The 15,159-nt window shown below is 47.4% G+C and overlaps 1 protein-coding gene across 1 annotated transcript in view; it reads left to right on the top strand.

Moving 5' to 3' along the window:
- The window catches only part of LOC310751402 (acetoacetyl-CoA synthetase-like), a 37,754-nt gene extending 31,060 nt beyond the window's left edge, over nt 1-6,694 (top strand). The window contains exon 4 of the mRNA XM_083590750.1: nt 5,887-6,694. Within this exon, the coding sequence (XP_083446876.1) occupies nt 5,887-5,892 (6 nt within the window). The 3' untranslated portion in view covers nt 5,893-6,694. The remainder of the gene's footprint in view (nt 1-5,886) is intronic.
- The last annotated feature ends 8,465 nt before the right edge of the window (nt 6,695-15,159 follow it).

The raw sequence follows: 15,159 nt of genomic DNA, 5'->3' as shown, positions 1-15,159 counted from the left end.
ATTGCAGTAGTCCAAGTGGGAGATTACCAGAGCATGCACCAATCTGGAGAGACAGTCTACGGGCAGGTAGGGTCTCAGCCTGCGTACCAGATGGAGCTGGTAAACAGCTGCCCTGGACACAGAATTGACCTGCGACTCCATGGACAGCTGTGAATCCAAAATGACTCCCAGGCTGCACACCTGGTCCTTCAGGGGCACACTTACCCCATTCAGGACCAAGGAGTCCTCCATACCTGCCTGCCTTCTGTCCCCCCAAAACAGTACTTCTGTCTTGTCAGGATTCAACCTCAATCTGTTAGCCGCTTTCCTTCCTCCATTTCTGTGGACACTTTACCCCAGTTTGTGCATTTTTCTTCAACTTAGGGCTTGTCCATATTTCCACTTTTTACGTGACCATAAAGCAAATATGTGAGAGTTTTCTGGTTGTCCTATGCACAGATCCGAGAGGTTTTTGTTTATCCTGCCACTTTCCCTGGGAAAACCCGCTTTTTCCTGCTGAATTGGAACAATGCCTGAGCACTATAGTTTACCCCTCACAGAGCTACAATTCCCAGCACCCTTAAAGAACTACATCTCCCAGGATTCTTTGGGAGAAATCATGTGCTTCAAATGTATGGCGGATCACTACATATTTCCTTTTCTTCCTCCTTGTTTAATAACGGTTACAAGATCAGGCTCTGTTGCCACCATCTACTGATTGTAACATTATTACACCTCACGTGCAATCGAGCATAAAGGCCCATATCTCTCCAAGACATCTATAGTCTCTAAAACAGAGCCCGAAAGATTTTTATCTTGAAGGGCAGCCCCAGAGACAAATGCGCAATGCCCAGCTCATTAATTTCTTTTGAAAGAGAGGCTCTCTTTCATCCATGTGTGGCAAACAACCCCATATTACAGCCAGCTGTTTCCTCCACCTTAGAAACTTCACCAAGACCAGTGTAAATCTCCCCTCCCCCCAAAGGTAAAGGTAAAGGACCCCTGACAGTTAAGTCCAGTCACAGACGACTCTGGGTTGCGGCGCTCATCTCGCTTTACAGGCCGAGGGATCCGGCGTTTGTCCATAGACAGTTTTTCCAGGACATGTGACCAGCATGACTAAGCTGCTTCTGGCGAAACCAGAGCAGCACACGGAAACGCTCTTTAGCTTCCCGCCGGAGTGGTACCTATTTATCTACTTGAACTTTTTGGCATGTTTTCGAACTGCTAGGTTGGCAGGAACTGGGATGAACAATGGGAGCTCACCCCGTTGCGGGGATTCGAACCACCAACCTTCTGATCAGCAAGCCCAAGAGGCTCAGTGGTTTAGACCACAGCGCCACCCGCCTCTTTCCAACCATACATAAATTACTCCGAAGTAACGTGGGTCTGTCTGTCGCTCTGACCCAGCTTCTGCCAAACTAGCAGTTCAAAAGCATACCATAGCAAATAGATAAATAGGTACCGCTACAGCGGGATGATGAACGACATTTCTCTGTATTCTGGTCCTCTGTGCAGCAGTAGCAGCCCATGGTCAACTGGGCTTCACTGTCCAGGGTTTCTTTACCTTTACTCCAAAGAGCACAATGTCCCGCCAAAATTCTCAACAGAATGACTTTTCTCAGCTCCCTTCTTAACTTGAAAAACCAAAAATCTGGCTCTGCACTTTCACTCAGGCCTGCTGCTGCCTTTGCTCCTGGGTCTGATCTTGGCTGGACTAAAGTGCTGGTGGTCTCATGAACCTGTGTCATGGGCTGGCTGGATGCAGAGGAGTGGTGGGGGCACCAGCTTGGGAACCCCCAAGGGAAGAAGGCTCAGAGCCAGGGGACTGGTGGTGGGATGACAATGCATGGTCAGAGGGAGAAGAGGGAGCAGGCTGGGAGGAGGAGGTGTCGGAAGCTGAAGTAGTAACAGGGTTTAGTGAGATGGGAGAGTCTGTGGCAGAGAGCAGTTCAGGATTAGAGGAAGAAGCGGAGGCTGGTGAGGAGGGGGGCCAAAAGGCAGAGATGAATCACGCTGATGCAGAAGCCAGGGGGCTCCCCCTCCTGCTGCAACCAGCTTCCCTCCCCGCTGGTCTCCCAGAACCAGAAGAGATATGAAGAGGGTGGAGCACAGCCAGACAAGGCGACAAAGTCCCAGACTGCTTTGGAAGGACCTGGGGGAGGAGGAGCCTTTGGAAGCTGTGGGAAGGTGGAGACCTTCAGTCCTCACGTCTCATTGGGGCAAGATCTACTGGGAAGAGTTGCTGTGCTCACTAGGCCTGGCCTCCTGCGCTTTCTTGCTTCTTTGAATAAAGAGTTAACTTCACTGACGCCATGTGAGTTATTGCTGACCTGCTCCCGGCACCTGCTCCTGACAAACTATGACCTCAAGCAGAGTATTTTCCAGTATGGTGGTCTCAGGGTCGTCATTGGTGTCTTCTCATGTCCTCTTGAACTTGGTAAGGAGCTTCTCTTTCTCTCTGGTCCATTCCAGTCCTAGGCTGGTACTGCTAGGAAGCGGAGAGACACAACCAGCAGGAGTTGGGTCAATAACAAACTGGTGGCTTATGAGTGGAGCCAAGCAAATCCTGAAGGTCATGGATGAACATGGAACTTCTTTGCGCTAGGTTCCCCAACAGAACATTCCATGGATGGCCAGCAAGTGGATTTCTAGGTCATCATTACACGGAGCAGCAGTATTGGAAATAGACTGGGAGTGGTCCTCTCCTGCTCTGCAGTCTGACAAGGCCAGGCTCATCTTTGGGGAATGCAGAGGGCTGAAATTGCTCCAGCAGCTAACAAGCATAAACTGAACCCTTTCATAAGAGATAACACCAGGTGCAGCCTAACTATTAACATCACACGTGTTGCAAGATGCTTAAAGGGTTCCAGACTTCTCCGGTAACTTCCAGCTGTGACAGAGCAGGAGAAGCTCAGATCTTCCAGGGTCTTCCACAGTGGGGACCTCAGAGTCAGACAATGCCAAATCTTCATTCCAGCTGTAGGTGGTGGACCCACAGGTTCACTGCTATAGCTGTGTCTCTGGGGCTGGTACAGGGTGCCCTTCAAAACCCTTTGACTCTGTCACCTGATGAAGAATCCAACTCTTGATCTCTGACAGATCCAAGTTCAAATCCCTCCTCAGCCACAGAGCTTGCTGGGTGCCTTTGGACAACAGTCTTTCAGTTGGACCTTACTTTACAGGATAGTCGTGAGAGTAAAACTGTGCAGGCATGTGTACTGTCACAAAACCTCTTTGAAAGAAGAGAGGGATAAAAATGTAATAAATGTGAACCAATTCCTAGACTCTGGCTTGAGACGGTTAACCTGGACCGGTGCCCAGCCAGCTTGGTTGTGACCTTTTTGTGAAGAAAAACTAAACTGGCCTCTTTCTTTGGGTGGAAAGGAGAGAATAATGGGAGAGGCTGAGAACTATGCAGGCTTTAGATGGAGATGGGGCAAAAGAAAAAAAAGGAACAGCAGGTCATTTGGAGAACAGCTATTAGCCTGATCCCATTCCTTTGTCACGAATTCAAAAGCCCCATTATTCTCGATGCCTGCCCCTCCGCTTCTACTTGACCCCAGAGCAGCTGCCAATTCTTCATGAACTGTGCCACTAGTGTCCCCTCCCTCTGCCCCTCCACAACTCACTGTGAAGACATCTAAAGCAGGGCAACCTCTCCGCAGCCCTTCCTCTTTCCTCGTTCCTTCAGTTTGACTTGCAGACCCAGTTTCATTCGTGTCGTTGAGGATACAGTCTAGGACGGAGGGATGGAGGAATATGCCAATTCTGGTTCCTCTCAGTGTCTCATTTTGCCCAGTCTTAAGCTTGGCGCTCCACATTTCCTTTTTTTTATTTTTTATTTTTATAATAAATTTTTATTAGTTTTCGATACAATCATACAATTTTATCCAAATTTTACCTGATTTTAACAAAATACAAATTTTGGACTTCCTTCAACTTCTCTGGTAATCATCCATTTTTACCCTTCAATACGCATTCCTTTAATTGCATTGCCATTTGTCTTCCCTCCCTTTTCTATTTTCTTTCAGCAATACCTCTTAAAATTTTACAGTGATTCTTGAAACCCCACTAGCGTTGTTTGCACCTCACATATCTTTTTCAGATAATCTACAAATTTTCCCCAATCCTCGATGAACTTTTGGTTTCGGGCATATCTTATTTTCCTGATCAATTTGTCCAGTTCCTCATAGTCAGTCAATTTCATTCTCTGGCACTCCACATTTCCACACCAGTTCATTCTTTTGCATTTTAGTGAAAAGTTCTCCTAATATACCCATCTGTGCATGCTGTTTTGCCTAATATAAACATCTTTGTAAAGCATTTCCCCACAATGTAATGCATTTTTGCAATGTCATTTTCACTAATACAGTGGTACCTTGGGTTAAGAACTTAATTCATTCTGGAGGTCCGTTCTTAACCTGAAACTGTTCTTAACCTGAGGTACCACTTTAGCTAAAGGGGCCTCCCACTGCCGCCGCGTGATTTCTGTTCTCATCCTGAACCAAAGTTCTTAACCCGAGGTACTATTTCTGGGTTAGCGGAGTCTGTAACCTGAAGCGTCTGCACCTGAGGTACCACTGTATGTGCATTGAATGCACACTTTACATGAGTAGATGCATTTTTACACACTACTTGAGCTGGAGAATTGCACTGCAAAATTCAGGGAAGTGCAGATTTCAAAGGGTGGCTAGTTGCTGAAGAAAGTGCGGATTTAGATAACTTTGGCTGTCAGTGAGAACTGAATCAAATTCCTCTTCTAATTTCTACCAGGACATCACACCCTCTGGTAGTTGTCATTGACCTCTTTCAAACTGTGATAAATTTTCATTCCCCCAGCACAGCAGTAGAGGCTCATGAAATCATAATTAATACACTTTCCCGCTTTCATTCTTTTTTTGTTTCTTTTAAACGAAGAAAATCCTACAGTTCAAGTTTCCCAAACAACCTCCCATCTGCCTCACATGCTGTGGCAATGAACTCTTCCAGATGGCATCTGAGCATCCTCACGGATGGCTCTGCGTGCTAATGGCTCCCAGCTAATTCTTAATAATGAGCGAGAGAACATCTGGAATGGATCTGGGTGCCTTGTTAGAGTCCCCTTTACCTGAGCAGAGAAACTGCAATTATGCTCTGACAACGGGAATATTAGAATTAATTGCACAGCACAAGGCGGGACTACCCTGCTCTCAGAGGGCAATTTTGGTTAGGGCAAGTCGAGTTCCTTCCGTTGGCAAGAAATGCCATGTGAAAATAATGAGCTGTGTTTTTGTCCAGACCTATGCCACTTCTAGCAATTCGAGAAGCCTAGAAATTTCAAAGACCTGTAGCCAGATGCAATATACTGAATTATATCTATGGCAGGGTGTTCCAATTCCTGGCCTGAGGGCTGCATGCCTTGAGGCCTTTTTTTGGTGGCCCTTGGCAACTTCTGAGGCCCCCAATCTGGTGCCCCCCAGATGTTGGACCACAACAGGAGCAGGAACATTTTACAGCCCGAGCCTTCACACACCTCTCTCCCCCCTTCATCCAAGGCAAAGAGGCATTGTCAGAGTTGAAGAGTGTTTTTCCAGCCAGGCAAAAGCAATAATGGAGGGTGCAAAGCAAGACCAGTGGGGAGGGTGGGTGGAGTGGGTGGGGTGGCCTGGGGAGAGTGCTGAGGGGCCAGAGAGAAAGGCTAGAAGGACTCCATTCAGCCACCAGACCTGTGCTTCTCCACTACTAGGCTCCAAGATCTGAAGACGATCAGGTTGGGACAGCCACATATGTGTTACCCATGAGTTTATTCTTGAAGAAGTTTCACCTTGGCTGCTTTTGACCAGTGTTGGTGCTTCCTCTCACTTGCCTGCTGCTGTGTGACAGGAGGTTTTCTCTGTCTTGACTCTTCTAAATTCTGCCACTCAGGATTGAAGGGACGTGGATAGGTCCTCCAGCCCTGCTGTGATTTGCGATGCCCAAAGGACCAGCCCTTTGTTCAGCTTCCTGGAAGAAGTTCTCCATCCACCCGCACTTTCCTGTCCACCTGCTGAGATCTCTCATCGCACAAATGAAGCGTTGCTGGCTTCCTTCTTCCAGGCTGTTGCTGCTCAATGAGGCGTTTTATGCAAAACGTCTTCCTCCACCAAGTAGTTGCAACAAAATTCTGTGAGTTTGATTCCACCTGCAGCTCTCCTGGTTAACGCTGTCGCTTTATGGATTCTGGTCGCCAGGCGGTGTGGGAGGAAAGCTTGGTGCTCTCTGGAGGTGCTGGGATTCGTGCACTGTTCACTGTGTGGTGAACCACTGAACTGCGGACAGCAGCTTCTTAGCAAAGTACCTTCTGGGCTGCTGCTGTCCACCCAGACTGGTCATTAGATCTCCTTGAGATTGCTTGTAGCTCTCTCTAGTCATGTTTTCTGCTCCCCCCTCCATATATATATAGCAGTATCATCTGTGGTGCAAATATATGTTATATGACTAGTGATGCTTGAGGAATGAAATCTTTGCAAGTCCCTACATGAGATGATCTGATCCACACCTCAGAGTAATGTGCAGACTGAATTTAGCAACCCACCAGGTTTTGCACTTTCTCCAAATGTTGGAACGCCGTTCTCTGCAATCTAAGCTAAATAATAACAAGCATGCATTTTAATCCACGTTTTGAGAGGCAACACTCATTATGTATCTTAAGAATAGTTGCACATTTAAATAAACATTAAAATATGGATTTAGATAGCATTGTGAGAAGTTTTTTAAAGGAGTAGCTGAATAATAAAGGTAAAGGGACTCCTGACTATTAGGTCCAGTCGTGGCCGACTCTGGGGTTGCGGCGCTCATCTTGCTTTATTGGCCGAGGGAGCTGGCGTACAGCTTCCGGGTCATGTGGCCAGCATGACTAAGCCGCTTCTGGCAAACCAGAGCAGTGCATGGAAACACCGTTTACCTTCCCACCGGAGCGGTACCTATTTATCTACTTGCACTTTGATGTGCTTTTGAACTGCTAGGTTGGCAGGAGCTGGGACTGAGCAACGGGAGCTCATCCCATCGCAGGGATTCGAACCACTGACCTTCTGATCGGCAAGTCCTAGGCTCTATGGTTTAACCCACAGCGCCACCCGCGTCCCAGCCAAATAATGCAGGAACAGAATTATGGGTAAAAACATACGGAAGTGATAAGGACTGAGAGTTTTGCTGGTTCTCTACATGGCACAGTTGACTCCAGGTTGTCCCATCAGGAGTGCACAGCAAACTAGACCAAAGAGAACCAAAGAGTAAGGTCAATAGGACTTACTTACAGGTAAGTACCATTAGAACTGCAGTCCACACCTGCTTCACCTTCAAGGTGCATCCAGCCCAATGAACTGGGTCATTTGTCTTCTTGATGGAGATGCCGGTATGGTGTTGTGCACAAATTGCCAACTTTTGGGGACCTCCAGTCACAAAATGAATGCAGCACAACACAAAATGGCTGCCATTTTCAAAAGAAGCAAAGGAGAGGGGCCAAAAGGCAACAGGAGGTTTGGGGGAACTTCAAGAGTTGGAGAAGTATGGGAAACTTGGGGGGGGGGTGTCCTAAGGTGGGGAGGAAACCCCAAACACCTCAATAAAGGACAGTGCATATTCAACAGGCAGGGAACACTGAGTGACTGTTGGGGTGTTGGCAGAATGGATGGTGCTTTTTTTGGCCAGCGTGGTCTAGTGGTTAGAGTGCAGGACTAGGACCTGGGAGATCAAGGTTCAAATCCTCACTTGGTCATGAGACTCACTGGGTGACTTTGCGCCAGTCCCTTCCTCTCAGCCTCTCCTACCTCACAAGGTTGTTGTGGGCGTTAAATGGCATGGGAGGTAACTGCAATCAATATAAAGTTATAGGCGCTCTCAGTATATACACACAGCAAATGCTCTGGCAAGGCATCAAATTGCCCACAGAGCAAATGGGGCAGAGAAGCTAGGGGTCGGGAGTGAGGAACTACCAGTCCTGGCCTGTCACACCTCACCATTCAGCCTAGCAGGCTGGTTTCTCTAAACCACTTCCACTTGCCTCCCTCTTCACATCGTATGTGACATCAACACAACTTGTCGGCTGTCTGTTACGTTAGATCCCTCCTGCCTCTCACTGTGACGCTGCAGTTGCTTTAGGGCATGGGTAGGCAAACTAAGGCCCGGGGGCAGGATCCGAACCAATCGCCTTCTCAATCTGGCCCGCGGACGGACCAGGAATCAGCGTGTTTTTATATGAGTAGAATGTGGCCTTTTATTTAAAGTGTATCTCTGGGTTATTTGTGGGGCATAAGAATTCGTTAATTCCCCCCCCCCCCAATATAGTCCGGCCCCCCACAAGGTCCGAGGGACAGTGGACTGGACCCCTGCTGAAAAAGTTTGCTGACCCCTGCTTTAGGGTTTCCTGCTTCTCCACCTGCCTCACCCTCATTGATACTGGAGAACCCTTTTCTCATCGCCTGTGATGCAGTCAGTTTCCAACACCTCCAATTAAAAAGGATGTCTGATATCAGGTATTGAAAGGATTCTGCCTGAGATCTAGAGAGCCACTCTTAATCAGAGTGTTTAGGGAAGTTTTTAATGATTGATGTTTTAATGTATTTTTAACCTTCTGTTGGAAGACCCAGAGTGGCTGGGGAATCCCAGCCAGATGTGCGGGGTAGAAATAATAAATTGTTGTTGTTGTTGTTGTTTTTATCATTGTCATCAAAGGCCTGGCGGAACAGCTCTGTCTTGCAGGCCCTGCGGAAAGATGTCAAGTCTCGCAGGGCCCTAGTCTTTTGTGACAAAGCGTTCCACCAGATTGGGGCCACGGCTGAAAAAGCCCTGGCTCTGGTCAAGGCCAGCCTAGCCTCCCTGTGGCCCGGGACCTCCAAGATGTTTTTATTTGAAGATCATAAGGTCCTCTGTGGGACATACCAGGAGAGGCGGTCCTGTAGGTATGAAATCCAGAAACATGAACCAAAACGATTTTATACATACATACATACATACTGTCAGAGCTGCCCGAGGTCCCAGCTCACAAAGGACCAACGCCGCTTCGTTGTTAAGTATGAAAGTCTTTATTGAAGTTCAGTTTCACTTCCAGAGCCGCAGCGTGCAGCTCTACGTCTCAAACTCTAGATCGCTGATGCTCCGTCTGAATCTCCTCCCCCCAGACACCAGTTTAAGACTCTCGCCTTGCTCCACCTCTTCCTCTGTTCTTTCCGCCTCTGGTTCCGCCTGTCCGTCGGGGTCTCGCCCTTTCTAGACTCTTCTGACGCTGAATCCCCTGAGCCTTCCCCCTCCCTCCGGCGGGCTTTAGGAGCTGGTTCCCAATCCGGGTCTCCTGCTGTCCTGCGCGCCTGTACATTTGAACTTGGGGCGCGCGCCCAGCCAGCCACTTTCCTCCTGACCGTTTCACTGCTGCTGTCACTGCTTCCCCCTTCGGGGAGGCTAGCTGCAACTGACCTCCCCTCCGTTCCCCCACTCTCCGATGGAGGCGTGGTCAGCCCTGACTCATCTTCTCTCCCTGCTGGAGGAGACGCTGGTCCTGACACATGTGACTCTTCCCCCCCACTACGCTCTGGTGGGGAAACTGGTCCTGATCCCCCGCTGCTGCTTTGGGGTTCCCCGCTGGCTCCTTGTTTCTGGTGCGTCCCCCCTGGGACCCCCCTTGCCCTGACCATTGGCGCCCCCTTCTGGGAATCTTCTGATTTGCTGGAGAAGCTCATGGAATCTCTCGGGTCACTGTCATACTCCCCTACGCTGCCCTCGGATTCTTCCCCTTCGTTCTCCATTTCCTCTCTCCCCTGTGCTCCTGCTCCCGAGCCCCTGACACATACATACATACATACATACATACATACATACATACTGTTGCAAGACTCTTCAGGACTCATCTAAAAATAAAACCAGGTTTTTAAAAGTTTTTTTTTTTTGCTTGGCTGCTAATGTGATTATGAGAAAACTGCTGGAGTAGAAAAGGAAAAGAGAGAGAAAAGCTTGATTGTGCCCCAGTCCTCATGGGATCTCTACATGGCTTATTGTGAATGTGTTTCTCAAATTTCTCCCTCCTGTGTACACGCTTGCCACTGCTGCCATCCCATTCTTCTAAGTCAATTTTTGTCTGTGTGTAGCTGTGGGGGGTAATCACGTTTGCCTGGTTAACTGCTCCTGTGATTGCCATAATTTTTTTAAACCTTTACATCCCACCACTGCTTTTGAGACACACGAATGCTGATTTCACTTTTCTTAAGGGGGAAGATGTAATGTTATCCAATTGCGGGCGATGTATTTCAAGTGGAACTTGTTCAGGGGGAATGAGACGAATGATAGGAAACGGGGGGGGGGGGGAGACTGTGAGGTTTTTACATTTCCGTAAGGAAACGTAAGATTAATTAAAGAGAACTCGCTGCGATAATAATCAAAATCACCTTGTGCTTTTTCATCTTTTGTACTCACTGTACTAGAATAACGTCACGGCGCATTTAGCAGCTAACTCAGCTTTAATGAGCAAAAAGTAAGTTTAATTAGCTATGATACACATCGTTCAACAGCCCATTTCTTTTGCAAAGTAAAATAAAATAAAAAGGGTTGAGGCTAATAACGAATCAAGTGACGATCAGAACAGTTGAAGCTACGGATTTAGGATATTGCAGAGAGCGTTGCAACGAGATGCAGGGTCTACGCACACAAAGAAACAACTTTATGTGCCTGCATGTATGTAGATGGACAGGAAACTGTGCACAAAAACAGGGCCCAGATGTGGGATTCTCTCCCCCGACTCCAGTCATACACAGTGGTAGCCAAAGCAGTGCCTTCCAGATGTGTTGGACCACAACTCCCATGACCATGAGCCAGGTTGGCTGAGACTGCATTATCCATGACACCTGGGGTGTGTGTGGGCCATGTTGGGCATCCCTGACATGGCCCTTGAAAAAAGGAACCATAGTATTTAAGAGTTGGGAGATCTGTAGAGGTCATTGAGCCCAACCCCTCTACTCAATGCAGGAATCAACAGCATCCCTGAGAATAGGCCATCCAGCCCTGCTCCTGAGGCAGCCTGTTCTACTGTGGAATGCCTCTTCCCCTTCTTCGGAAGTTTTTCCTACGCTTTAGTTAAAATCTGGCTCCTGGCAGTTTTATCCTATTGGTTCTAGTCCTGCTCTCAGGACCAACAGGGAGAGGTTTGTTCCATCTTCCATACAACAGCCTTTCAGATGTTTGAAGCAAGTCTGGCAATGGTGTCATTGACAACATCCAGTGAGTGCCAGTGATGCCAGCACAACTTCCAGTGCTCTCCTTGCCCTTCCTGGGGTGGGACTGACTCTTTAACAGCAACTTCAGTTACTGGCTTGTGGATGGGGAAACCGATTTCTGGGGAAGGATAGTGCCTTGCATGCAGAAGGCTGCAGGTTCAACCCCTGGCTTCTCCAGGTAGGGATGGGATTGACTCAACTTGAAATCCTAGCAAACCCCTGCAAGGCAGTGTTGACAGTGTTGAACCAATGGTCTGACTTGGTATAAAGCAGAGAGTCTTCAAAAGGTTGGGAGGAGAGGTGTGCCAGCCCCCTGGACATCTTGGAGCTTGCATTTGGTTATGAACCTCTCGCCTTGCCCACGTACCCTGAACTCTGTTTGTGCTTTCACTATGTTTTATATATGCTGTAAGCAGCCCAGAGTGGCTGAGGAAACACAGACAGATGTTGTTGTTGTTGTTTAGTCGTTTAGTCGTGTCCGACTCTTCGTGACCCCATGGACCAGAGCACGCCAGGCACTTCTGTCTTCCACTGCCTCCCGCAGTTTGGTCAAACTCGTGCTGGTAGCTTTGAGAACACTGTCCCACCATCTCGTCCTCTGTCGTCCCCTTCTCCTTCTGCCCTCCATCTTTCCCAGCATCAGGGTCTTTTCCAGGGAGTCTTCTCTTCTCATGAGGTGGCCAAAGTATTGGCGCTTCAGCTTCAGGATCTGTCCTTCCAGTGAGCACTCAGGGCTGATTTCCTTACGAATGGAGAGGTTTGGTCTTCTTGCAGTCCATGGGACTCTCAAGAGTCTCCTCCAGCACCATGATTCAAAAGCATCAATTCTCCGGCGATCAGCCTTCTTTATGGTCCAGCTATAGACACAGACAGATGGCAGGGTATAAATAATAAAATCATCATCATCGTTTGCAGCATCCCCGAGGTACTGTGTCCAATGAGACTGAACTGGATGTATTCTCCTAAATCCATCTCTGATAACAGAGGCCTGGGAAGCCTCATTAGACCTGTAAACCACAGATTCCCTATTGCTGGGCTGCAACACGGTCAGTGAGGGCAATGGTAAAACTATGAGTTGAATGTGTCTCCATGATTCGGCCATTGAAGGCAAGTGAGGGCAGCAGGCAAGCGTTTTTGGGAAGGGGTGCTGAAAATGGGAGCAGTTTCTCTTCTCCAGCACTGCCAACAGCTCTGATGAAAAATGGCGAGTTGTTTTGCTTAGCCACAGTAACAGAGCACTCTCGGAGTATCTGTTCTTGCGTGTCCTTGTTGTCAGCCGGCCTGTTAAATCCTCATTCCCTCGAACGTTATGATTTGTTGTTGTTTTTCATTGAAATTAAAATTCATTTAAGTGAGCGGTCAAGACAGAGGACGTTATTCACCTCACCCATGTCAGCGTTCTGACAAGCGGCTGTCGTTCAACATTGGTTCACCCATAAATTATGTGTTTCTTCTGCCCAGTTTTCTTGCCTCAATGGGGATTTGTTTTTCCTGGCGTAGTTGAAATAATGGACACTAGGGGGCAGTCTTGTTATTGTTTTGTCAACAAGTTGCACTTTTTGGGGAGACGGCTAAAACAAATGCCAATATAACGGAAATGCAGGTGATGGATTTTGCAAAAAAGAAGAATTGCCTTTTTTCTCATGCAGAGAACCTTATAAAGAAAAGTCTAACAAATTTAATAAAATGATCGTAACAATACGTGCAGAAAAAGCACATATATTGGTTTACCTTTTGGCAGTTGGCAAGGATGATATCCCCACTCTTGCGACACGTGAAATATTGTCAATGAAGAAATGGGCTTCAGTGATCACATTCGCTGGTGTTTGCTACAGGCTTATTCACACATGGTTTTTATTTCTTAATGTGCAGGTAAGATTTGAAAACGTAATGTGTGAATGGCATAAACACTTGAATGCAAACCAGGGTATGCTGAATGTCATCTGCTTTATGGAGCCTTGGAACAGGCTGCCTGGCTGAACTCCTAAACCCACTTACCAGGCCGTTAGCAGAGATGCTAAGACCCATCCGTTTCTGTTCTCTCCTGTGGTGATCACACAGGGTCCCCGGACGTTTAACGGTCTATTGATCCCTGTGCCACCACTGTGCTCGCTTCCCCGCTGCCACCAACCAGTTACTCTCTGGCAAAACACTGAGTCCAGACAGTTGTTAAATATGAACCAAAAAAACCAGGTTTATTTGACAAACATTAACAAGTTTATGGTTTCTCAGATAATATTCCTGCCAGTATCTTAACTTTAGTTTCTTTATTGGCCTATACCTTCCTAATACCTTCTGACTGATTATCTCAACTGTTTGACTGACTCCTCTTAACAAATTCTCTCACTCTCTCACACCAGACTAGCCCAACCCACAGACTTTTCTTCTCTGTCTCTCCTAACTCCAGGCTGTCTTCTCAACAACTCTAACTCCTAACTCCTCCAAAAACCTCTGTGCTTAAATCTTATACACTGTTAACTCTGCCCCCTGGGTTCCCACTGGTTAGTTATTTTACAATTAGTTAACCCTTTCCCTATGAACCCAGTATGATGTCACACACATAGGAGGGCAAACGCCACATCTCCATTTCTCAGTGCTCTGGCAAGGGCAGGAGGCCTCGGAGTGCCACTTGCTAGGAATCGCAGGTTGGCACAGTGCTGTTGCCCTCAGGTGAGAACGGGATGGTGGACTAGATGGGCCATTGGCCTGGTCCAGTAGGCTCTTTTTAGGGACTTACATTATGTTCTCATTTTTTCGGTCTCAAATTAAGTTCTCCACATTTGTGATTTTTTATTTTTTTTATTTAAAAATACTTTCTGAAAACTCTTAAGCATTTTAGTGTGAATTCCCCCTAATAAGCACATTTTTGCATGAGGTTTTGACTAAGGTACACCTTTTTGCAAGCAAGTTTTCCTAATATTATTTATTTTTGTATGCTACTTTCACATATGCATTTTTATGCACACTTTCAACTAATACATGCATTTCTTGTAAACATTGCTTGGCTAGAGAGATGCATTGGATAAGTATGGATTTTCAGTTTTCCAGTTGTCTTGGAAAGTGAAAATTTGATCTATTCTGCTTTAAATGAGAACTGAATTGAATTTATCCTGCATCTCTAGCAGTAAGTCCTGCTGAACTAAATGTAGAATGAATGAATGAATCTTTATTTGCGGCAGCCAATGGCCATAGCAATAAAACAACGATATGATATACAAAAATAAAAATAAAAAGTCAATTATATAGAATACATTTTGGGTTTTGAATCAATAGTCAAATAGTGGATCTTATTCTAATTGCTCCAGCTAAAAACCTTGCAACCTTTGCTGTCACCTGCTCATCTTGAAACTAAATGGAATGTTCTTGGGACACTCTGTGTTCTCATTCCTTCCTTCCTTCCTTCCTGCCTTCCTTCCTTCCTTTCCTCCAGGGATCTTAAGGCACCACTGGTGCCAACCCCAGGCCCCCAGGCTCCCCCCATTTTTTTGGGTGGGGGCTTAGCACACACACCGTGGGGCTCTGACACGACTTCCCAGGCAATGTCCGAGGCCCTGCAAAGCCTCTGACACAACTTCCAGTTTCTACCAGAAGTCACGCCAGAGATCTTGCGGGGCCTTAGACGCAGTGGCGGAGGAAGAGGAGTGCGGGGGGAGCGCACCACCCCCGGCAGCGTGATCCCAGTGGGGTGCCACTGCAGTGGGGGGTGGGGTGCCATGCCCCCGGGATGCGCACCAGCCCTGCTCCCACCTGCTCCCCACTCCCCAGTGCCAGAGCATGAAGCTCTTCCGCTGCTTGGACGTGACCTCCGAGGCCCTGCACTGCCTTGGAAGCGATGCCCAAGGCCCTGCCAGACATCCAACATGAGTTCTGGTAGAAACCAGAAGTTGCGTTGGAGGCCTCAGAAGAAGAAGAAGAAGAAGAAGAAGAAGAAGAAGAAGAAGAAGAAGAGTTTGGATTT

The sequence above is a fragment of the Podarcis filfolensis genome, assembly GCF_964270895.1.
Source record: "Podarcis filfolensis genome assembly, chromosome: 16".
Lineage (NCBI taxonomy): Eukaryota > Metazoa > Chordata > Lepidosauria > Squamata > Lacertidae > Podarcis > Podarcis filfolensis.
The sequence above is the reverse complement of the archived record's forward strand: the minus strand, read 5'-3'. Positions and strand labels throughout refer to the sequence as shown.